General features: G+C 59.6%; 1 protein-coding gene across 1 annotated transcript; it reads right to left on the reverse strand.

The window, feature by feature from the left end:
• Positions 1-1,572: 1,572 nt before the first annotated feature.
• TTLL12 (tubulin tyrosine ligase like 12) lies at positions 1,573-19,170 on the reverse strand. The gene is made up of 14 exons (XM_052639742.1): positions 18,920-19,170; positions 14,842-15,014; positions 12,651-12,849; positions 11,708-11,867; positions 11,492-11,625; positions 9,031-9,107; positions 7,839-7,955; positions 7,554-7,748; positions 7,136-7,247; positions 6,334-6,485; positions 5,872-5,953; positions 4,164-4,232; positions 3,489-3,627; positions 1,573-2,997 (listed from the first exon to the last, which is right to left on the reverse strand). The coding sequence occupies exons 1-14, from the start codon at positions 19,124-19,126 to the stop codon at positions 2,846-2,848; spliced, it is 1,968 nt and encodes a 655-aa protein (XP_052495702.1). The 5' UTR covers positions 19,127-19,170; the 3' UTR covers positions 1,573-2,845.
• Between the last annotated feature and the right edge of the window lie 3,184 nt (positions 19,171-22,354).

Below are 22,354 nucleotides of genomic sequence, written 5' to 3' on the forward strand. Positions count from 1 at the left end.
CTCACCCAGACATGGGAGGTGTCATCTTGACCCCAAATCGGGTGACCCATGACCTCTCCTGACACCTGTTTCGAGGCTGGCAGAGCCTTGGACACAGGGTCCTGCTGGAGCCCCTACCTCCAGGCCAAGTTCTAACCGGGAGCGAGCAGGAACGATCACTACCCTGGGAGGCTCTGATGAACCACCTGGTGTGAGCACTTGACCTGAGAGGCACAGGAAGGCCCCTGGCCAGGGTTTCAGGGTCTCTGCCTTCATGTTTTAACTTCCAAAGCCCACTGGGGGCACCCCTGTGCTGGCTGACAGCACCCACGACCATCCCCTGCTGCCCTGTGGGAGTTAGGGTCTCCCATCATCCCCTCCCCAGGATGCGGGGACAGGCAGGGGGGAACTCCTTCCCCAAGACCCCCAGGTTTAAGTGCTGGAGCCAGGATTCAGGGCTCACGTGAGGACCCAGGTTCCCAAGTGTCGGTCACGACAGAGACGGGCCTCAGCTCCACAATGGTCCCTCCAGGGCCTGCTCTGAAAAGGAACTAGAGCTGGGACCATAAAGGCGGCTGAACGCTGAAGAATCCTGGTGGAAAAGACTCCTGAGAGTCCTTTGGACTGCCAGAAGATCAAACCCGTCAATCCTAAAGGAAATCAGTCCTGAATATTCACTGGAAGGACTGATGTTGAAGCTGAAGCTCCCCAATACTTTGGCCACCTGATGCAGAGAGCCAACTTACTACAAAAGGTTCTGATGCTGGAAAAGATGGAGGGCAGAAGGGGACGACAGATGAGATGGTTAGATAGCATCAGCGACTCAACGGATGTGAATTTGAGCCAACGCTGGGAGATAATGAAGGACAAGGGAGCCTGGTGTGCTGGAGTCCATGCTGGACACGACTTAGCAACTACTAGGAAATCAAGCTTTAGGTCAGGAACTGCCACAGCCTCAATATTTATACTCTCTCCAATTCACGCTGAAATCCTAACCCTCAGTGAGAGGTTGGTTGGTGGGGCCTTTGGGAGGTGACTAGGTCATGAGGGTGGGGCCCCCATGAATGGGATTAGAGCCCTTTTAAGAGACCCCCCAGAAACCGCTCTCATCCATCACATGAGGTCACAGTGAGAAGACAGCTGACCGAGTTAGGTAGAGGGGCCCCTTGACCTTAGGCCACCCCAACCTCCAGAACTGAGAGATTTCAGTTGTTTAAAGCACCCAAACCCAGACTGCCAGGAGCCTGGAGACCTAACCACCACCTCACTACTTGTTTTTCAAAGGACGTTCGTGCACTCAACCACACCCCACCCTGTGACCCCACGGACTGCAGCCGCCAGGGTCCTCTGTCCGTGGGGTTTCCCAGACAAGAACAGTGGAGCGGGTTGCCGCTTCCTCCTCCAGGGGATCTTCTGACCCAGGGATGGAACCTGTCTCCCGTGCCTCCGGAACTGGCAGGCAGCTCTTCCCCACTGCGCCACCTGGGAGGCCCCTTCTCAAAGCCCTCATCCTGGCACTTTGGTTTTCTTCGACTCCCAGCGGAAAACAACTGACACATCAGGCAGGCCTGTGGCTCCAGGGCCCCGAAGAGAAAAGGGAGGCAGAGGCACAGAAGGCGGACTTTACTGCAGCACAAATCGAGTCAGGAGCGGACAGGACACGGCAGCTCTCTGCGGGGAAAACCAGAGATGAGGCGTCCTGCCCTCCAACCTCTGCTCGGCTGGAGGGAAGGGTGCTTCCCCAGGACACAGGCTGAACTCGCGCGTAACAGACAGGATGGACAGACACGCCCCGGCAGACACAGGCGGGCGGCACAGTCAAGTCCAGCTTTGCTACAAGGATCACTCTTGGCTTCAGAATGAAACAAGCATCCCACCCCCCTCCACACACACACACACACACACGCACGCACACACACACACAAGAAAGCTCTGCAGGCAGCTCTCCTACAGAAGTCGGACCCACCGTCTGGTGAGCCGGGCCTGGGTACACAGTGGCTATACAAACTATGCTGCAAACGGACTCAAAATTCCAGAAACATCATCAAGAACGAGAATTCTGCGTTTTCTTCCCATAAGTGAAAAAGTAAGAAAAATCCCGCTTTTTGACTCTGGCTGGTGGCAGGCGGCCTCTGACTATAACACAAAGTTCTCCCTGGAATTGTCCTCAGCCATCCACCGCCTGGTGTCTGCTGTCTGCCTGTCCCCGAGCCCCCTCACCAGCGTCCCAGCCAACTTCAGATGAGATGAGGACCGCTGCGGGGCCCAGTGGCCTGGGAGGGCCTGGCACCACACTGCGGCCTGTCCACGGGCCCGGATGGAAGGGCAACAGCAGCCAAGGGCAGTGGCCTCCCGCCCTGGAGCCTCAAGGGAGGTTTTGCTGGTGGAAGTTCAACTCTGGGGGCGAGAAGTTTGGCTCTAAGAAGCCAGCTCCCCGGGGTGATCTGCAGACGCCTGTCCCAGGGTCTGGGGTGGAGCGTGGTAACAGCCAGTCTGGCCTGTTAGCGTCTGGGTTCCCACAAGTGCTCCTGGGGAACCTCCTTCCTGAGGACACCTTGTCGTGCTCCCCGGAACCCCTTTCACAAACACCTCTGGAAGCACAGCACCCCAGGGACCAAGCTCTCTGGGATAAAGCCCTTGGCTGAGCTGATACCGACCACTGCACAGACGCTAGAGAGGGGTGTGTGGGCTGAGGCCTGGCACTCAACCCTGGGGACCAATCGAGCGGAGGGGAGTCCCCGAGCCCCAGGGTGGGAGACTGGGATGATGGCTTGCAGCGGGGTAGAGGGGGCACTTTGCAGAAGCAGCTCTTGAGAACTGAGGCTGGAATCTGCCCACAAGCACTCGCAAGAGGGCCAGCGGGCGCCTAGAGGAGGCGAGTGACAGGGCAGCCGTCGGGCCTGTCCAGGAACAAGGTGCTGAAGATGTCGTTGAAGAAGCTCGGGTGGTACCTGCAGGCTCGCTCACAGTCCGGGTTGAAGTTCACCTCCAGGATTTGCGGCTGCATTGCTCGTTTCCCTGATGGCACAGAAGCATGGCCTGTCTTACTCTGAGGAGGGGGGGCCTGGGACAGGGGTGCTGGGGGCCGCGAGGCTTCTCTGGAGGGGCCTGGCCTGAAGCCTGCTCTGGCAGGGGGAAGACCAGGGCTGCCTCCAACCCTGGGAGTGCCATGAGCGACCACACCCTGCTCAGATGTCTGGTTCAGTGGGACGCTGGGTCCCCTCTCCTTGCACACAAGGCGCCTTTCCTCATGAGCCCTCTCCTAACACTACGGGCACCCACTTCCCTTTCCTCCTTGTGCTCCGCCCTGCAGGCTCTGGACCCTCAGGGTGGGCCTCCTCTGATCCAGATCTCTGGGCTAATCAGAGAAAAGAGGCACGGGGCAGCGGGGACCAGGCCGAGGCAACAGCGCCCTCTCTCTGTCCCTGGGGGGCGGGCGTGGCAGCGGGGGTGGGGTGGCTGGAGGATCAGCTCTGGGTAAACAGGGCGGGGCTGGGGAGCCCCCTCACCATCGGGACGGCTGTCCCACTTCAGCATGAGGTCGACTGCGTACACGGCCCGGGATGAGGGGTAGTCACAGAGGCCTAGCGGGGGCGGCCTGGCACACGCCACCTGGAACAGTTCCTTGAAGGCCTGGAAGATTTCAGCCTGGGGGCCAGGGTAAGGGGAGACACGGTCAGGGGGCCTGCAGGCTGACGCTGGGACCAGGCCCTCAGAGCAGCCCTTCCTGAGCCTTGGTCTCCAAGTGGCCACGTCACCTGCTCCGACATCCTTCACGGCGCGGCTGCAGCCACCTCTGCCTGACTCTCGCTGCCCTCTCACCTGCAGCCCTGTGTCCTCCCGCCTCAGCGCTTCCACAGCTCCTGCTGCGCCAAGCCCGGGAGCACAGCATCTGAGATGCTGACTCCAGAATGTGGGGACCAACCTGTGTCCCCCAAATGTGCGATCCTGGGATGCACAGAGCCCACGTCTGTCCCAAGGGTGGTCCTGAAGCCCCTGCCAGGCTCCTCCCCTCCCCAAGGAGCCCTTGACACCCCACTAGGGCCAGAGGGGAGGAGGGGTCTCGCCCATACCCTCCCCCTCTGGCGGAGGAGCAGGACCACCAAGAAGAGGCGAAGGCCCCCCACGGGCCCGATGCTGCCCACGAGGCAAGCCCTGGCCCCTCGAGCTTGGCCAGCACTCACCTGGACGCTCTTCCAGGGGAATTCTGGGTACTGCTTCTCAAACTCCGGGATGAACTCGTTGTAGTGTACCTGCAACAGACACAGGGCTCGTCGCACTCCGCCTGGGGCCTCCTCTGGGCAGGGACGAGGGAGGCCTGGCCTGCCCTGCCTTCACGCAGAGCTGACACTCGCTGGGGCCCCAGGAAGGTGCCCACAGCCTCTCCAGCTCCACCCCTGCCAGTGCAATCGGGGGCAGGAAATGGGGTCTGAGCTCTGGACACATTTACTTCCCAAGGCCTCAGTGTTTCCATCTGTAAAATGGGACAGTGCTCCTCGCCCAGTAAACCTGCTTTGCAGGTGGCTGTGAGGTTCCAGTGAGGCACTGAATGCTGAGAGGGCCGGCCAACAGGGCACCATGTCCCTCTCAGAACGGTCACTGGAAGCAGAACTCCCACCTGACCCTGCAGGGCTCATGTCTGAGCTCAGCAATGGTTCAAAGTGCCTGCAGATGGCAAGGGCTTCTCAGGCCAAGACTGCACCCAGCACACACCTGAGCACGCCGGTCGTCAACTCAGGTTCCTCCCAGAGAGGACCAGGATAGGCTTCCTAAGGAAGCCCAGCGTCCACACCCTGCTGGACACGCATCCCCCATGCGGGGGCATCAGAGGAGACGTGACCCTCAGTATGATGCCTGCTCCACAGAGGGAAGGCGCTCAGTCCTCAGAAACGACCTCAGCTATACGCCAGGGCTCCAGCAGGGGCTCAGGGTCCTAGGGACCAGCTGCCAACACAGCCCTGGGCAAGAGGAGGGACACGCAGCAGCAGCCCTGCTGGGTGGGCACGCGGCCTGGCCCCTCTGCCAGAGCAGGCCCCCCCCTGAAGAGACCTCACACACGGAACAGCGAGTTTTCAGCGCAGCTCAGGGCTTCCCTGGTGGCTCAGAATGTAAAGAATCTGCCTGCGATACAGGAGACCTGGGTTTGATCCCTGGGTCGTGGCAACCCACTCCAGTATTCTCGCCTGGAGAATTCCATGGAGAGACCTGGGGCAGGGCGGGGGTGTGTGTGTCACAAAGCATGGGACACGATGAAGTGACTAACACACACACAAAGTTCAGTTTACTAACACGTCACCATGTGCCCGGGAAGTAATAGCCCCATGCTCAGGAGCAGCTGCTTTCTGGAAGTGGGGACCACAGAGCCACAGCAGGGCAGTATGGAGCAGGGTGGACAGTGGCTATGCCCTACCTCCCGTCTGCCCTCAACAGTCAGGACCAACACCCCTCCGGGCTCTCTTTCTCCACCGGGAGCTGGGCCCTGCCTCTGCCCAGTGGAGCCTCCCTCACCAACCCCAGGTGCTCTGCAGGCCAGCTGGGGGTTGATGCCCTCATCTCAAAGAAGCTTTGCCCCCACGTCCTGTTGCTCGAGGCACCCAGGCAGCCCGGGGAAGACAGAGGGTCCAGGCGGGGTCACAGGCCAGCAGCAGCCACCCGCCCTGGGGGCCGTGCGACATGAACCAGGGAAGCCTCAGGACCCCGTTATCTCGACCTGAGCTGAGTGTCATGTGCCCCTCTGAGCGTTGGGGGCAGCGGTGGGAGGGGACGCAGGTCCCAGAGGGCAGCTCCCCGGACCAGTACACAGCCGGCCCCAAAGACATGCTGACGGGCGTGGGGTCCCGTCTGCACCGGCCTCCACAGGGACCCAGCTCCTGAGACCCCGCCAGGCCTCACCTGCTTCAGCACCGCTTCCGGGTCATAGTTCATGACAGTGAAATGCTTCTCATAGTCGTCCAGGTCGTTGAGGGCAAAGGGCCTGCAGGACGAGCAGACAGATGCTCAAGTGGGTCCCAAGTGCGGCCGGTCCCAGCAGGGTAGGCAGGCAGGCACTCGGAGCCCCCTTGCCGAGCATCCTTTCTCCCCCGGGTGAGAGCGGGCGGGGTGGTCCCACGGCCCCCGTGGGCTCACCACTAGACCCCCGCGAGCCCCTAAACATTGACAGGGTGTGCAGGGGTGGGGGCCTGTCACACGAGGGGGTGTTGACTCGGGGAGGGTTACTGCCAGTTACCATAAACGGGCTCAGCGGGGCGCCTGCTGGGGAAGGAGCCCCGGTGCAGGCGTTCTCATCCAGAGTAAAAGAGGCACTCCCCCAATCCCCGGCCCAGCTCCCCACATCCCCAGCCCAGCCTTCATTACCGGTTGGAGAACCGCAGCCAGAACACATCGTAGACGAACAACCTCAGGGGCTTCACCGATCGCAGCAGCAGGATGTAGCGGATGTCGAACTTGACCCTCCCCACGTCTTCCCGGAGGAACAAGACGGGGCTCTCGATGTACTTGGACACAACCTGAGGACGGGAGCAGGCTCGTGGGCGCTCCTCTCGCTGTGGCCAGGACGGAGCGGCCCGGCCCCCTGGCTGCGGCTCATGCCTGGGAACGCCCGAGCGTGGCCACGCCTGCAGCAGTGGACTCGCTCTCGAGCCTACCTCCCCCAAACCCGGGCTCAGGGGCCCCCGACTTGGTACCTGACCCCCGCACCCTGCGTCTCCCTGTCTTTTCACACCCGTGTCCGAACTGCAACAAGCTCTTTCTCTTCATTGTTAGTTTAGAGAAAAAAAGCTGCAGATTTTTAGGCTTTGAAAACTGGAAACAAATTCTCAGCCAAAAATCCACCGGCTCCCCATCCCAGGGCTGGGAACCTCCCCAGCGGTCATCTGGTGACTTGTGTCTCTCGGGCCTCTGTCTGTCCAGGAGCAGTACCTGTGTCCTTCACCTCCCCGACTGCTGGCCCCGTCACTACAGCACCTCCACCCAGGGCCCTGTGGGGCTCCCTGGCCCGGCCACCTCCCTCCTGTGGGTGGTCCCCTGGGGGCCCCTCTCTCTGCGGCAAGGGCAGCGAGCAGCAACTCCTCCCATCTGAGCAACGACGCTGCCACCAGGACACGCCCTCGCCGGCCCTCGAGAGCAGGCCTCCCCTCCCAGCGCCCCAAGGCCCCACCTTGGGGGAGCTCTCACGGTGCCGGACGATGCTGTGCAGGTTCTTGGTGATGTGGGTGTCCAGGCTGCGGGCCAGGTTCCAGGGCTTACAGATCCAGTGGTTGTCCTCGCCCCTGGGAGCAGAGGAGTCGGCTAGGCTGTGTCCCTAGGACTGCGGCCGCAGAGGGGGCCGAGGGAGGCGTCCCAGAGGAGACCTCAGAGGCTGGGCTTCGGGAGCCAGCAGTTGGCTGAGGCCAAGGGAGCTGCCCTCCCGGGGGAAGGGCCGTCAAGCCCCATAGTGGGCACGAGGCAGGCGCTCAGCCATGGGGTGAGCCAGGCGGAGGGAGACAGGGGTGGTCAGAGATGGGGGCCACAGGAGCCTGCCGGGCATTGGTGGTGGGGGGCGGGTCTCAGCTAGTGGGGCGGACGGGGGAGCTCACCGCCTCTCCCGCTGCTGGAAGTAGCTGATGAACTGGGGCAGCTCTGTGCGCAGGTTGAAGGTGCGGGGCAGCCAGGCCGGGCCCTCGGGGCCGCCCGCCCGGCGTGCGATGGATGCCAGGCAGTCCTTCACCGTCAGCAAGTTCTCACAGGGGAACTGGTTCAGCAGCACGTTGGGCCTCTCCTGGCTCAGCCTCCTACGGGGTCCAGGCAGGTACTGCTGGTCAGGGGAGGCGGTGGCTCCCGGGGTTGGGCGGGCCGGGCCCCTGGGCTGGGAGGCGCCTCACCTGTAGTCCTTGAAGTGCGAGAAGTTGTAGAGAACGTCAGCGTCCGCCTCACTCTGGGTGAAGGTGAAGCGTGGGTGGGTGAGGTGGCTGAGCACCTGCTGGATGTCCGTGTAGACCCTGAGGGGACGGGGGCAGGGCTGCCGTCACACTGTGCACATCCGCCCAGCAGCGGGGCCCTCGGACCCTGGCAACCTCGGATCCCCAGCTTGTGAGACAGGACCCCAGGGCCCACCTCCTCATGCTCATCCTGAGGATGAAACAGGACAACCCCAGTGTTTCACCGACCTGGGGTCCTTCCTCCCACGTGCAAACAGGGCAGGCAGACACACTTAAAGAGGAGTGCCCTCAGAGAAGCGAGCCAGCGCCCCAAGGCCTGCAGGTGAGCCTGCGGCCCAAATGGCCTCATTCCACGCTGGCACCAGCCCTGGCCCCAGGCAGGGGAGAGGACGGGGTGGGGGGGGGGGGGCAGCCTCGGTGCGTGTCTGCCAGGGGCGGTAGATGTGGTCACACTTTGAAAGCAACGGGGCTGCGAGTGAAGGTGGGAGGGAGACAGGACCCTACCTGGACAATGATCCAGGCGTGGGGAGAGAGGCGAGGCCAGCACGAGGCATCTAGCTCATGGCCAGTTATGGCTGGGGACGAGGCTACGGGGCCTCGGTACAGCCTCCGACCAGAGGAAGTGGAGGGGTGTTGGGCTGTGGCCTCAGGGAAGGGGAGGATGGCCAGACGGGAGGAAACCCCCAGGGCCTGGGGGGAAGGGACAGAGTGAGGAGGTTTGGGCAGCCAGACGGAGGGGACCCCCTGCGGACGGAGGCCAAGCTGCCCCTAGGCGGCTCAGTTATCTGGGCGGGGAATCCCTCTGCCCCTCCACTTCCTCGCCTGTAAAATGGACTGTCTACTTTCAGCCTGGGCTTGCAGGCCTACTTGGCCTGATGGAAGCTGCCAGTCCACAGCTGCAGACAGCTGGGAACGACCCCTCCTGGGCGTCTGGTTGCCCAGCATGGGCTGGCTCCCGGCTCACCCTCCCTTCTCGGGCGTCTCTCTGTGACCCTGAGACCCCACCCCTGGCGGTCCCTGCTGTGCTGCCAGGAGGCAACAGCCTGATAGGGGATGTCCCAGGAGTCTGGGGAGTGCATGAGGAAAGGCAGCGAGAAGTCTCGTCACAGTCTGGGGGTGCGGGTGGGCTACGCACTTGAAGACGTGGTCACAGGGGTACCCCGCGGGGCTGATGGCCAGGGGCAGCTTCTCCTTGTTCTCCTCCAGTATGGCCTAGAAAGGAAACGCTGGAGGTAGAAACAGACCTTCAAGAAAGGGAGCAAGTGAACACAGGCCGCCTCCTCCCTGCACACCAGGCTTCTGTGATCCCGGGGGGCACACCTGGACTCAGGTAGAGCCCTTCTCGGGTGCTGGGGTGCCTGGAGCCCCCTGATCACTCCTGCCCCAGAATTCCAGAGCTCAAGGCCCCTCAGGTGCTGAACAGCCTGTTCGGTGTCAAAAGAACAGTGTAGACACTGCTCTCAACCTTCTTGTCGCTTCTGAACGCCTCTTCCAAGTCACAGGCCACCGCCCAGGAGGTGCTGTCCCGGGAGGGGGCCGCTCTGAGGGTTAAGCGGCGTGGTGGTTTAAAACCTGTTCACATACTTTCTGACATTCCTTTCAAAAGGCAGAGTTAATAACGCATCTCCCCTTGAGCGCCAGCTGGGCTGAATGATGTGTTTATAACCCACGGGAAGAAGCGGAGTCTGCAAACTCGTGAAAGGACCTGTGGCCTCCTCCCGTCTCCCCTCTGTTCACTTCCTCCCAGAGTGTCAGCCGCCATGTCCCAAGGACGCTCAAGAGGCCCCCCAGCCACAGCCAGCGCCGCCTTCCCAGGCTTGAGTGCTCCATGGGGGCTGGTCCTCAGCCCGACCAAGCCTCAGACGACAGCCTGACTGTGCTCACGAGAGAGCCAGGGCCAGAAATGCCCAGCTGGGCTGCTCCCCACCTCCTTTCCACAGAAAGCAAGACATAAATGTCTGCCAGAAAGCAAGACACAGCAAATGTTTGCTGCTCTGGGCAGCTATGTTTTGGAACAAACTGTTATCTAGTACTAGCTGACTAATACAGGCAACCCCAGGGCCCAGAGCACAGGCCTGACCCAGATGGGTCAAAAATCACCAGGATGTTTAAGAAAACCAGTGTCTGAACTCCTCTCCTCTTCTTGGGCCAGTGGGGGGCATTCCCCCTAAACACCCCCGCCCCAAATTACTGATTTCAATTCACGTTCCTTTAACAACCTCAAGACCAGGGAATCTTTGTCTCTAAGCCACCTGTCAACCACGCCTTTGCGTTCACGCACTCATTCAAGTGTTTAATAAGCACCTACTAAGTGCAGGCACTCTACAAGGCTCTAAAATACACCTCTGAATTAAGAAGGGTGATCACGGAGTTTCTGACAAGGCTCAATCACCACTGGCTTAAATTCACAGGGAAAAGTGCCAACACGCTGGCCCAGGCCTCCCAGTCGGAGAACCACAGGACAGCTAACACCAGGCACCCTGCCCACTCGTCAATGCGGGGTTAGCTCGTTTCCTCCTTTCACCATCCTCTGGGGCGCTCGGTGAGCATCTGAAGGACTGGTGGGGGTCAGAGAAATGTCAACATGCTGCAGAAAGGCTAGAGCCTCGGCCCACAAGTCACCAGGACCCTCCGGGTTTGGACTCCAGCTCTTCCGCCAGCCGTGTGGCCTTTGACAAGTTACTTAATTTCTCTCTCCATCAGTTTCCTCACCCCCCGTTAAATAACGATGCAACAGGACTGGATGCCCTGCCGTGAGGGTTACAGCTGAGCACGCCCATAAAGCGCTAAGCAGAGGCTCGTGCATCCCTCGGTGTCTCACTGGGATGAGCGGATGAGAAGAAGCGGCTGGAGATGAGAGGCGGGGAGGAGAGGGGGCTGGGGTGTTAATTCCTGCTCAGCTCTGCTTGGTTCTGCTCCCACCAGCTCCGCTTGCCGACCCGCCCCCGGCTGCACCAACCTTGGCTCCCTATGCTGGCCTGCCCCATGGACCAGGCCCTGCACGAACTGCCCACCAGCTTGGCCCTGTGAGTGGGTCCCCTGGTCCTGGTGGGGCCCAGACAACGGACTGTCATCCGCAGCTACGATGCTCGCGATGACCACTTGTGGGCCTACTGTGCACCATGAAACATACCATGCAGTGTATAAACAGTGTCCTCACACCCCCGGTGAAGGAGGTGTCAGGAGACAAGGGAATGGTCCCAGGCTGAGATTCACAGCCCAGCTGCACGGCCCCCACCCCAGACCCCATAACAAGGAGCAGCAGTATTGCACGCCCCCTCCACCCCGTCCACCAGCTCCACCCCCCCGACCCTGTCCAGCAGCACCCCCACCCCGCCTCCACCCTCCCCTCTGGAAGGAGGGTTCCAGCACTGCAATCCCGGGCTCTGGGCTCCGTGCTGACGCCAAGCAGTGCGGCCACACGCAGCTCATGTTTGCTCACCGAGCTCTGAGACCCTTATCTCGCAGACACACCCAGACTCCTCTCTACCTCCCACGGCAGCCAGCTGCGGCTCCGCCACATTTGGTGACCTGGTGGAGCACGTTCCAGAAGCCACCGGGCAAATAGGCCCAGGGGGTCAGGGCCAAGGTCCCACCTGGTAGTGCTCGGCGGGCGGCTCGGGCGTGGAGGAGCTGAGGTCCAGCAGGTCGGTGGGGGCCCAGGGCAGCAGCACGCACCTCCGGATCAGCGGGTCGGCCTCTCCGTAGGCGAAGTCCCTGGTCACCTCCTCTGCACCAGGACACGCGAGCCGTCAGTGGGGTGGCGGGAGAGCGGCCAGCCCTTCCTCGGGGGATGGGGGGGCCCCACTTACCGCCCGTGTCCAGGTCCCGCAGGGGCCACAGCAGCGTGTAGGCCACCTGCTGGGGCATGTAGAAGAAGGGGGCGGTGGCGAAGCTGGGCACGTCCGCGTGCTGGATGCGCGACCCAAACTCGTCCATGATATACCACACGGGCACCTTCTCCTCGGCCGTCTGCGGGCGGAGCGCACACCACCCTCACCCACGGGTCCTCCGCTCCCTGCACCTTTCCCAGCGTTCACGACCCGAACACTGGCCGCCAGCCCGTCTACACTCAACTCTCAGGGCCTGGGACACCCACCAGGCATGCCTCCAGCCCCCTGAACACAAGACTGCCAGGCCAGGGGACTGCTGTGTGATCACAGGTGGGGTAAAGGTACGTGTAAAGAAGGCACTTAGCCTAGCAGCCACATGGGGGTGCCTGGTTTTGTGTGTGTGCCAGGGGGAGGACGGGGAGTTCAGGGAAGGCTTCCTGGAGGAGGCGACAGCTGCGATCACGAGAAACAACTTTTGTCTTCTCCCAGGCTGAAAGTAGTAGGGGTCTGATGCATGAGGGTGGGTCTGGGGGTGTGCTGGGGAGTGATGTAAGCCCCAGAGCATGCTGAAGGGACTGGACTCTACTCCTGAAGGCAGGAAAAAAATCACTAAGGGTATTTAAGAGAGTGCTGGAACCAGCAGGCACTGGGAAAGAGACAGCCAGGTCACTGGGCTCACATCTTGGGGTCTGGGACAAGGCTGTGTTCAAGGCCATGTGGATACTTGGGTCTCTGGCACTGGCTGGCCCAGGGCGAAGAGTAACAGGCCCATGATGAAGTCGCAGGGAACCAGGGCAGCTCCCACTGGCCGGGAAGGGGAGTCTGCTCACTTGTGGGGTCAGGGGACCACCTCCCACCAGCCCCGATAGCATGGGGTGGCGCAGGCCCGTCTGCTTCCCCTGGGGCCCGGCTGCCCGCTCACCCCGTGGGCCAGCTGGTAGGTCTGGTTGAACTTCCACATCTCCTCCAGCACCAGGTCCACGGCCTCGGCGCTGGGCAGCTCGCCGTGGAACTCGACGCCCATCAGGTTGGCCATGCGGTGCAGGAGCCCCGGCACCTGCTGCAGCTGCTGGCGGGCGTGCGTCACGCGGCACGTCCAGGCGTGGTCGATGAGGAAGATGCTGCGGGCACAGGCCACGGCGGGGGTGAGTGAGGTTACCACACAGCCAAGTCAAGAAGCGGGGCTGGGCAAGGGCCAGCGGAGGGGTAGCCGCTCAAGGCAGAGGCCGGGGCTGCAGCCTGGACCCGGCGCCAGGCCTGGGTGGGGGTCTGGCTCTGCCCGCTGTTTTGTCCTGGGAAACTCCCACCCCTCTTTCAGTTTCTCAAACAGGGGAACACATCCCTACCCATTCTGTCATGAGGCTGCTGTGAGGATCAAATGAGACAAACAGCCAGCTGCCTACACTGGATCCTCGGGTGTTGAGGGGTTGACTATTACAGTGATCACGATGAACATTAAGTGTCCTTGGGTGGATTCTGAGCTGCTAGAAAGTGGGCCCACACCCCCCACCTTGCTACCTGCAGGCAGATGCGCAAAGAAGCCCCACCCAGAGTTCACTTGTGCTCACCCAGGACCTCTGGGCATTGCTCAGGAGGTGCCAAGGGCTTGTGCGGGAGAGGCTTCAAGTCCTCACGTGTCCAGACAGGAAGCCCACCCAGTCGAGTCTCCTGGGCCAGCTACGTGGCTCCCACACCACCTCGCTGGAGGGCGAGGAGTTCCCGTGTAGTCCCGAGGCCCTGCCTGCCCCCAGCCCACCAGTCAGGCTGCCCGACACCACCCCGGCCTGGCTGGACGTGGACTCCCCAATGCACAGGGTTCTGCCTGCTGGGGAAGCAGCTGTGGTCCCCCCACCCCACTAAAGCAAAAGGAACAGCAAGCACTCCAGTCCTGCGGTCGCGGGCCAGCTCACTGCACTCATACTTTTTGTTGGCACATCCCGAAACAAACGGAGACTTACTCCTGCCCTCGTGCATGGAGCCAGGAGCACCTGGGGGTGACCTGGTCAGACGCACACAGAGGCTGGGCCTGGCCACTGGGGGAGACTCACCAAGGTCCGAGGGCAGACAGGGCCCAGAGCCGCGCTCCCAATCTCAACACCATGCCCATCTGCTCCCAGACCTGCCTGCTGGTGTGAGTCGCGGGGGCAGGGAGCCCCTTGAGGAGGCCGCCAGGCCTGCCCACGGCCAGCACAGGTGGGAACGGAGCGGGCACGTGCACAGGTCTGCTGTACGGAACTTAATGAGTTTCTGCGTCAGAGAACACGTGGGTGGTGGTGCCTGGCTGCTGTAATTATGTGTGTGGCCCCTCCCACCCTACCAGGGGCTGGTGAAGGAGCCGGGAAAGCAGGAGAGCTATGGACACAGACGCCCAGGAACCCGCAGGGGCCGGCGAGTTCCTCCCCCTCACCCTGCCCAGGGTTTCGATGAAGTTACGCCTGTCCTGGCTGAGGACAGTCCCTCTGGCCCCTGGAAGGCAGGAAGCCTGGGGTCCAGTCCTAGCCCTGGCCTTTCTACCCTGGGGCCCCGTGCAAGGCCCAGGCTCACCTCTGCCCCTGCAACCCCGAGTCCCCACTCGAGGAATCAACCAGGCCACGCTGCTCACATTCACTGATGTGAAGTCCAGGGCCCCTACACAGAGACCAGATTCAGCAGGACCAGCAGGGAGGCCCGGGCGCGGGATGTCCCTGGAAAAGCCCAGGCTCATGAGTTCAGATGGCCCTGGGATGACACCCACACCTGTGACCAGCTGTGTGATCCTGGGTGAGCCCGTTCCCACGGGGTCCTCACTAGCAAGATGGGGCCTCGCCACATGTGGTCAGTGTGACCGCTGGGACAGGTTAAGCAGCACCTGGGGGGAGGCCGCTCTGCAGACGGTATGAAACATGGCGAATACGGGAACGTCATCGGTGTCAGGGCCGATAGGGCCCTCAAGTCCAGCTGGAAACACGGCGGCTGCCGCGCACCTCGCCTCAGGCTGGCTTAAGTGGCCAGTGGCCTGGCCCAGAGGAGCAGGAGCGCCTGCAAGGACTGCTTCTCCGGGGCGACGGCCGGGGTGACATCCTTCAAGAGGGAGCCGCGGCGCGGACAAGAGGGCCTGGCCCTCGGCTCCTTACCTGTTGGGGTCGGCCGCCTGCAGCCCATTCTCGTTGGTCACGATGACCTTGTAGCAGAGCTCGCCGCCGGGGTTGGGCTTCTTGCGCGCTTCCTGGGCCGCCTCGTCCTCACTCTCCTCCTCTTCAGCTTCCTCCACCTGCATGATCCCGAACATCTCCCCAGCGTCGAAAACCTGGGGGCCAGAGGCAGGGGGGTGTTGGCAGGACACTCCGTTCCTGCCCCGTTCCTTCTGCCACGCCCTGGCCTCGGGGATGAACTGAGCTCCGAGGACAGGGCCTCTTTACTGTCCAGCTGCCCATCTTACACCCAGGAGACAGGTTCCCAATCAGTGGGAATGAGGTCCTCACCTCCTCCACCAACACGGGCACCATTATCTGGGTGCCCCAGCCTGTGGGACCCGCGCCTGGGGGAGGGACCGCCCACGTGCACCTCCCAGTGACAGCCAGTCTGGGCTCCTGCTTCACAGGGAAAATGCGGCCCAGAAGGTCGAGGGGGCGGCTCTGCTCACAATGCCTGGAAGAGGCAGGATCGTGGCGGGTCAGGGACTTCAGCTCAGCTCTGTTCTCACCAGAACCACCAACCCAACGCCAGGGCAGCAAAGGAGATTCAGAAGGAAATGGGGGCGGGGGGCGGTGTTCAAGAGTGCCCTGCAACCACACCCACCCAGGTCTGTACCAAGCATGGCCTGGGGCTGGTCTCCTGGGGCCCCTGGGCCAGGATGGGACAAAAGGAAAGGGCCTGGGTTTCCTTGAGTTTCCCTGGCAACTGCAAGCCACTTGCAGCTGGTGAGGGGGACAAGCCAGTTGGTCCCCATGCGGCCACACTCAAGACCCGGTGTCTGCCACAAGGCGGCAGGTCACTGGATCATTCCATGCCTCAGTTTCCCCATCCATACAATGGGACTATTAGGATCTACCTGCGACTCGTTGAGAGGGTTAGCTGACTAACACACACAGAGAGCATAGAAGCTACTCTGTAAGCACTTGCCACCATGACACTTCTGAGCCTAGTCTCTCAGCACCAAAGGGACATCAGCCACCGTCCAGAGGAGCTGAGAGCAACACATCAGATCAAACGGCGCACAGAAGGACTCAACAAAGACCAGCTGCCCCTAAAATGTATTTCCCATGACTCCACTAAAAACAGGACACACACTCATCTCAGCAGCTGGCAATCAGCCATCCATTCAGGCATGAGCAGCGCTGATGTGCTGGGCAGGACAGGCACTTGGGGGTGTGAGGATGAGTGACGCATGACCTTGCCCTGGGAGCTGACGAGAGAGAGCTAGAAGGGGCCATCTGAGAGGCTGAGATAACCCCTGCAGGGGTGTCGTCCTCTGAAGTGAGTGGTGAAGGAAGCAGAAGATTGACTGATCTGGCTGCTTCAGGTCTCTGTTGCAGAATCTTATAGGTGCAGACTCTGGGCTCTAATTCTCTGACCAGGGAGCAAACCTGGGCCGCCTGCACTGGGAGCGGGAAGTCTTAAGACACAGGGCCACCAGGGAAGTCCCAGAAGGGGAAGATTTCAACGTGTGGCCGTCAGGTGGTGGTGTGAGAACTCCAGGCAGAGTAGCTGGGGCAGGAAGGGTTGCGGAGCCCATCAGGTGCATCCCAGGGGAGCTAGGGCACTTTCTGGGATGGAGTCTTGAACCCCTAGCCACCCAGAAAGCCTGGAGGCAGGGGAAACCACAACCCTTTCTCTGGTTTGGAGTTTAGGAGAGAACAGCTCAGAGGCTGGGGTCCAACCCAGAACCCCAAATCTCCATCCCTCCACGCCCAAACCTGACAAGGGGGAGGGGGCAGTGTAGGGCCTGCCGTCTCCCAGCTGTGGAATGGCCACGACCACCATCCCTTCACAGAGGGACTGGAGGAGCCCCTATGGAGGGAGGGGAGGGGAGTGGTTTTGCAGCTGGGAAATTCCTGTTGGCCAGAAAGAGCTGAAATTTATTTCAAAACACTCCCCCTGGTTTCTAAGCCAGTGGCGGGCAGGAGTGGCCCCGCCTTCCTCGGTCAGCAGGTGCCTGTTCTGCCAGCAAGCATCCTCCCCCACACCTGGGCCCCCAGCAGCAGGTCTGTCAGAACGAGGGCTGCAGGTTTGGGTCTGGCAAAGTGGTGACTCACAGGTCTGCCCATCACCCAGCAAGGGAGGGTCATGGAAAAGTACTGGGTGCCCCTGAGCAGAGCAACAGTGGCCAGGATGGAGGGGACATTACACTCCAGTGACTACATGCTGGGCACACCTCTGCACCCAGACTCCACCAAGACAGTGGGAGCTGGGGCCATGTTTCCTGGATTTGGACTCAAGACGGGCAAGTGACTTGCACAAGCGACTTCACTGCCCACAGAGGCTGGCAGGGCCAGGGCTAGGGTGTTTCCACCTCGTGATCCATTCACCCAGCACCAGAAGACCATTTTATCCTAACAAACTGCTGCGGTCCCCTTCTTGCACAGCAGAGGTGTGGGACTAGAGCAAGTACTTAGGAAATGCTGGCAAATGGAGGGCAGGCTTGAGGGGGAAAGAAATTCAGTTACAAAAGGCAGGTGCCAATAACACTGTATCTTTTTTATAGCACCTACCCTTGTTTTGGTCTCCTGGTTGGCTCAGAGGTTAAAGTGTCTGCCCGCAACGGGGGAGAACTGGGCTCCATCCCTGGGGTCGGGAAGATCCCCTGGAGAAGGAAATGGCAACCCACTCCAGTATTCTTGCCTGGAGAATCCCATGGACAGAGCAGCCTGGTGGGCTACAGTCCACGGGGTCACAAAGAGTTAGACACGACTGAGCGACTTCACTTTCTTTCTTTACTTTCTTATCCTTCTTTTGAACAGGAAGGTACTTGGTCCCCCCCCAACCCCCGTCGCCCTCCGCCCCATGTCAGACGTCCAGAGTCTGGCTGAGAGGGTGGGGTTCACCCAGCAGCCTCTGGGATCTCAATTCACCAGTTGCACCTCGCAGTCTGTCTTGACCCAGGAGGCACCCCGGAAAGGGCCTGGCTCCAGCTCAGGTCCCATGAATGTGCTCTGGCTTCAGCATCTGGGCAAACCACCAAAACCCAGGGCTCACCCCTCAGCTAGGACCCTGCAGAGACCCTTCGGAGGTAGAGGCTAGAGCATAGGCCAGCAGAAAGGAGCTGTCCCTACAACGGAGACCCTTGAACCATCTGAACTCTTAAAAACAATTTTTTTTTTTAAGTTTTTGGTCGTGCCATGCCACATGTGGGATTGAACCCCTGCCCCCTGCACTGCAAGCGTGGAGTCTGGACTGCCAGGGTAGTCTCCGAGCTCTTTTCATTTTTGTTTAGATGCCGTCTCTGCCTCCCACAGCCTTTTCCTTAATCTGCAAGATGACGGTGACCTGGGGCTCAAATCAAATGAAGGAACACGAAAGAATTCTATGAAGAAAGCTGCTAGTTCTGAGGTCGGACAGACTTTAGGAGGGTCACTTCCTCTTTCCGAGCCTCAGTCTTCTCAACTGTAGGAAAGGGGTGATGGATCCTAACCCTCACAGGGCTGCTTTGGGCTCGGATTGTGGAGGACGCAGCCCAGGGCCTGGCACGCACAACGGAAGCCAAAGTTCATTTTAGTTCCAGTTCTCGCCGCAGCCCTGGCCCAGCCCCAGCTGCTGGCAAGACCGGGGTCACAGGTAGGGGCTCCAGCCGCCGCTCTTAGGCCCCAAACCGCCACAAAAGTGAAAGTTTACGGCGTTTGGGCATCAAGCCATGCTCAAATCTCCGGCCCTGTGCACCTCCTGCGTCGTCCATCCACGCCGGCCCCCGACTCTCCCCGTGCGCGTCTCACCCAAGCCCGCCCTGGAACGCACGTTCCCTCCCATCTCCACGCCGCCAACTCCCCCTGGCGCGCTTCCCCAACCTCTCGCGTCCTCCGGAGGGGCCCCTGGCCGCCCCACCCCAGCGGTTCTCGGCTCGAAGCCGGCCCGCTGACCACACCCTCCCAGGTAGAAAACTCCAGAGCCACCCACCCCAGCGGCGCGCTCGGGACGCTGCGTGCGCGCCGCGAGGGCCCGCACCCCGGCTTTCCCGGGGGCACCCCGGGCCTCCCCGCGCGGCGCCCCGACCCGCACCTCGTGCTCCAGCTTGTGCAGGAGGCGGCCCCAGTACCGCTCGGGGACTCCCGACGCACGCAGCGCCGGGCCGTGCAGAGCCGCGAACTCGGCCAGGGCCACCCGCGCATCCTGCTCGGGGTCGAGGACCGACTCTGAGCCCGGCTCCGGCTCCGGCTCTGGCGTCAGGACCCGACTGCTGCGCTCCGGCGTCGGGTCGGCCTGCATGGCGCCTCCGCCAGCGCCAGAAGCCCAGCGCGCCCGCGGAGCCCGCGGGCCCGGCCCTCCGGACTCGGCCCGCAAGCCCCGCCCGCCGAGGCCCACAAGCCCCGCCCGCCGAGGCCCACAAGCCCCGCCCTCCTCCGGGCTCCCCCGCCGCCCCCGCCCGTCGCGGCCCGCCAGCTCCGCCCACAAGCCCAGGCTCCGGGAAGCCTGGGGGGCGGGGCCTCCCGAGAAGGGCGCGTGCGTCAGCGCGCGGGGGCGGAGCCTTTGTGGCTCTGGCGGGGCTACCGGCGTGTGCGCACGCGCGGCTGGTGCGGGGGCGGTGTCTTCTCGTTCAGCCGGAGGCTGTCTGGGCGGATGCCGGAAGTGAGGCTGTGGTCGGAACCGGATGGGGCTCCAGACTGCATCGAAAGGAGAAACAGAGGCTCACAGATAGCCGCGGGGCAGGGTAGCTTTCCCGAACGGCACCAATCCGGCCTTGATGACTCGCAGACCCACGGAGGCTGGGGGCGGGGAATCTCGTTCTTTTGAATACGTCACCAGATTTTAGGTGCAAACAGTGACCTGTCTCAGTTAGTTTCCTTACCTTTGGTTTTAGAATAGGAATTTATTCAGATAAAACTGGGAGTATTTTTTTAAATCCTTCTTAGAAATGCGTTGTATTGTTCCCCCCTTTTCAATTTTTTCAGTAATTGTAATTTGCTGGAAAGCGCTGTTGCTGCTGCTAAAGTCTCTTTAAGTGTGTCCGATTGCCGCCGGGTAGACGGCAGCCCACTAGGCTCCTCTGTCCCTGGGGTGCTCCAGGCAAGAAAACGAGTGGGTTGCCATTTCCTTCTCCGGGAAAGTGCAAAGGCAAGGGTTTTCTGTGTGTGTGCTTCAGTTCAGTTCAGTTCAGTCGCTCAGTCGTGTCTGACTCTTTGCGACCCCATGAATCGCAGCACGCCAAGGCCTCCCTGTCCATCACCATCTCCCGGAGTTCACTCAGACTCACGTCCATCGAGTCAGTGATGCCATCTAGCCATCTCATCCTCGGTCGTCCCCTTCTCCTCCTGCCCCCAATCCCTCCCAGCATCAGAGTCTTTTCCAATGAGCCAACTCTTCTCATGAGGTGGCCAAAGTACTGGAGTTTCAGCTTTAGCATCATTCCTTCCAAAGAAACCCCAGGGTTGATCTCCTTCAGAATGGACTGGTTGGATCTCCTTGTGAACATCTTGATTAAAATTTTTAAGCTGATTTTGAACAAAATGCACCAGTTCAGAGGACTTGTTCAATGGGACTAGAACACTTAAGTGGTGCAAAAGCTCAAACTTCCAAATTCCAGTTGGTGATGATGAAATAAAATTCACATTTTATGGCAAGACAGAAACTTAAGTATAAAATCCCTCCCTTTTAGTGTAAATTGTACCTCTGCACTCACCAAACCTCCTTGGAAGATAGCCTGCCGAATCTTATCAAGGATCTCTACTTCTTAGGAGATAAGCTTCCTTTTTAACCTTACAAGAGACCACAGGGACCCATGACCCACTACTTGTTTTGTACACGTGGATCTGGATTGTGTAGGCTGTTGATAATGTATCATTTAATGTATAGTGCTTTTGGAAAAGGAAATGGAAACCCACTCCAGTTTTCTTGCCTGGAAAATCCCATGGACAGAGGAGCCTGGCAATCTACAGTCCATGGGGTTTTAAGAGTCAGACACGACTTAGTGACTAAACCATAGCACTTTGTCTCAAAAACTTAAAACACACCTGTAGCTCAGTCAGTAAAGAATCCACTGTGATGAAGGAGACTGAGGCTTGATACCTGGTTTGGGAAGATCCCTGGAGAAGGAAATGGCTAACCACTACAGTATTCTTGCCTGGGGAATCCCACGGACAGAGGAGCCTGGTGGGCTACAGTCCGTGGGGTCACAAAGAGTCAAGCACAACTTAATGACTACACCAGCACCACCACCTCCACGGCCAATGTATAGCACTCTGTCTCAGAAAGTTACCATACTGAGCTTTTGAACTCTTAACAGGCAATACAGTCCTCACAGCTCTCTGAAAGACTGCTTCCCAGATTATGGTATTTGGCTAGAATAAACATTTCCATTTCTTTCTTTAATTTCTTTCCTTGACATGGTCGAGAAACATGTTACAGGGAAAAAAATCTTACTGCCATACTGGAGGGCTTACCTGGTGGCTCGGATGGTAAAAAGAAATCTGCCTGCAATGCGGGAGACCTGGGTTCCATCCCTGGGTTGGGAAGATCCCCTGGAGAAGGGCATGGCCTCCCACTCCGACATTCTTGCCTGGAGAACCCCTGCAGATGGAGCTTGGCGAGCTACAGTCCGTGGAGTGGCAGAGTTGGACATGACTGAGCGACTAAGTGCAGCATAGCCCTACTGGAATACTTTTTTCTGTCTCACATCAGCTGTGTCTCAAAAATTTTGCAGTTCAATCTCTCTGTGTGAAGAAGTATTTGTAAATTTTGACAACTGAGATATCTAATTCGACGGATACAATTTTACAGTTTGTTTGGATGTAATAATTACATCCAATTCCAGGTGTGTTTTTGCTTCATGTGTTTTTTGGTTTGTTTTTCCGGTTTTATTTTTGGCCATGGTGGGGGATTTGGGATCTTAGTTTCCCTGCCAGGGATTGAACCCATGCCCCCCTGCAGGGGAAGCATGAATTCTTAACCACTGGACCACCAGGAAAGTCCCATGGTGTTCTTAATTTAGTAAGAATGTTAGTTCATCTATGCAGTGCCTATTGAACTTTATACAAATATTACCATTGTAAAAAGAAAAGAAAAACAAAACACCTTTAGTGTTCAACTGTTTAACTAAATTTAGCTGAGTAGCATTCACAATAATGTTAGTTTGGCACCTTGGAGAGACTGAACTTTCCAAAAGCTTAATTTTGATTGCATGAATTGGAAGCCAGAAATGGAAGCAACTAATGACTTTGGTACAATATGGCATCCACAAAGAAATAATTTCTCAGCCAGGAGAGCCAGCTGTTTAACAGTGAAAGGAGCACAAGAAAACTTGGAATTAGAAAAATGAGTGAAACAAATGTAAGAAAAAACATTTGCTCTAAATGAAGAGTCGTGATTTATAGACTGTTACGTCAGTTCATTTCTGCAACTTCACATATTCATTCATCCTGAGGCAGTCTTAAAATAATTGCTGACTGATAAAGTTCATGTAATACTTCTGAATGATTGATTTGCGGTGAAAGATGCCTC

The sequence above is a fragment of the Budorcas taxicolor genome, chromosome 5 (assembly GCF_023091745.1).
Source record: "Budorcas taxicolor isolate Tak-1 chromosome 5, Takin1.1, whole genome shotgun sequence".
NCBI classification, from domain to species: domain Eukaryota; kingdom Metazoa; phylum Chordata; class Mammalia; order Artiodactyla; family Bovidae; genus Budorcas; species Budorcas taxicolor.